Source organism: Rattus rattus, chromosome 15, assembly GCF_011064425.1.
Source record: "Rattus rattus isolate New Zealand chromosome 15, Rrattus_CSIRO_v1, whole genome shotgun sequence".
In the NCBI taxonomy this organism is placed as follows: Eukaryota; Metazoa; Chordata; class Mammalia; order Rodentia; family Muridae; genus Rattus; species Rattus rattus.
The window spans coordinates 22,268,890-22,270,670 of NC_046168.1; the positions used below are offsets into that span (position 1 = coordinate 22,268,890).

General features: G+C 54.2%; 1 protein-coding gene across 1 annotated transcript; it reads right to left on the reverse strand.

The window, feature by feature from the left end:
* Positions 1–250: 250 nt before the first annotated feature.
* LOC116884489 (phospholipid phosphatase 2-like) lies at positions 251–1,515 on the reverse strand. The gene has a single exon (XM_032885610.1). It carries the CDS (start codon positions 1,203–1,205, stop codon positions 729–731), a length of 477 nt encoding a protein of 158 aa, XP_032741501.1. The 5' UTR covers positions 1,206–1,515; the 3' UTR covers positions 251–728.
* Positions 1,516–1,781: the final 266 nt, after the last annotated feature.

The window sequence follows — 1,781 nt, forward strand, 5'->3', positions numbered from 1 at the left end:
ATGGGAATGGCAGATCCAGGACTTCCAATGCCTGGCTACACATTTGTTCCATATGGACAAAGTGGGGACAGGATACGACATCAATCCTGAGGGAGGGGCTTGGAGCCTCAAGCAGTAATCTTATGCAGGCTTGAGAAAAGGATTCATGGGCTGGGGATTTAGCTCAGTGGTAGAGCGCTTACCTAGGAAGCCAAGGCCCCAGGTCCCCAGCTCAAAAAAAAGAACCAAAAAAAAAAAAAAAAAAAGAAAAGGATTCAGACCAAAAGCTACACGTGACCTTCCAGGCAACCCAGACTCCTAGGCAGCCCAAGGGTTGGCAGCCATCTTCACACTTGTGATCCCTGCCCAAGGCCAAGGCCAAGGCCAACCGCCCCACCCAGGCAAACAAGGTATTCACTCCCTGAGGGCCATCAAGGAGGGTGCTGACTTCATGAACAGTCTCCGACCAACCATTCCTGGGGCCATGCTGGGATGGCATTCCTCGAAAACCCATTGGTGATGGGACACGGCACCCTCAGAGCAGGACAACATCTTTGGAGGCCATGGAGTCAAGGAACAATGAGGACGGGCCCTGCCCACACTCAGAGCCAGACAGGCACCAAGACCCTGGTCCACAGTCACCAGCCAGGACCCTAGGGCAGCTCCAAAGCCAGCAGTGCCTGATCAGGGACAAGGGGCCGACACATGACTGGCCCACAGGTGGCTTCCCAGCTTCCAGAGCATAGCAGCTAGGGTCGGTCACCGAGGGTCAACGTCCGTGACAGACTGGGCTTACGCTCCAACTCTTCATTCTCCTGGCAAGACTGGGGTGGCCGAGATTTGAAGAAATCTGAAACGTAGCAGACCGTAAGGCAAGCCACCAAGGCTCCCTGCAGGAGGCCAACAAGGACATCACTCCAGTGGTGCTTGTTGTCAGACACTCGGGAATAGCCCACATAGATGGCAAAGGCCACCAAGAGGAACTGAACGGTGGGCCTTAGCAGCCGTGCCCACTTCCAGCAGAGCCGGGCCTGCACGTAGAGCGCCAGGAACAACATGCAGTACATGCCAAAGGAGGAGTGGCCAGAGTAGAAGGACAGCCTGGCCTCGGTGACATTAGCAGGGCTGCCCCTGCGCACCTCCAGCTGCACGTAGCCAGAGCACTTGACCCGGCTCCAGTCAGGGTCACACACAGCCAAGAAACTGGGTCGAAGACGGCCAATCATGTACTTGGCCAGGTCAGTCAGAGACTGGCTCACAGCGGCCCCAACAGAAAGGTTCCCAGAACCTTGTAGATGGCAGCCACATAGTTGTTGAAGTCAGAGCGCGAATAGAGACGGTCTGTGGACACCAGGTGGGCCTCCCCCGATGAGACAAGGACGACAAAGCTGTATGTAGCTGTGATGATGACCCCAGCCATGAGTCCATGGGTGATTGTGTCTGGACGGTATGGGTAGCGGATGGAGTCGTCTCCACAGTAGAACCCTCTCTTATATGGTGCATTCACCAGAGTCAGAATGATGAAAGGCAGAGAGGCTCCGCTCCATGTCACCCCCGCCCAGGGACGCCCGCGACCCCCGCTTGCCCCAACTGTCCCGGCAGCCCCAGGATCACATGGCCGTGGAGACTCACTCTTACTTTCTTAGTCATCCCCAAGATCTAAATAACTTTGAGTCACACTGTCTTTACATATTAAAAGTTCAATCCATTTAAAATATCCAATATCTTGTAAAATTCAAAGTCTCTCAGTTGTGGACTACGCTAAAATACTTCTTACTTCAAGAGGGAAAAATATCAGGGCA

Bases quoted from the DNA above. Each gene is read 5' to 3' on its own strand.
- LOC116884489 (XM_032885610.1), bottom strand. From the start codon at position 1,205: ATGATTGGCCGTCTTCGACCCAGTTTCTTGGCTGTGTGTGACCCTGAC.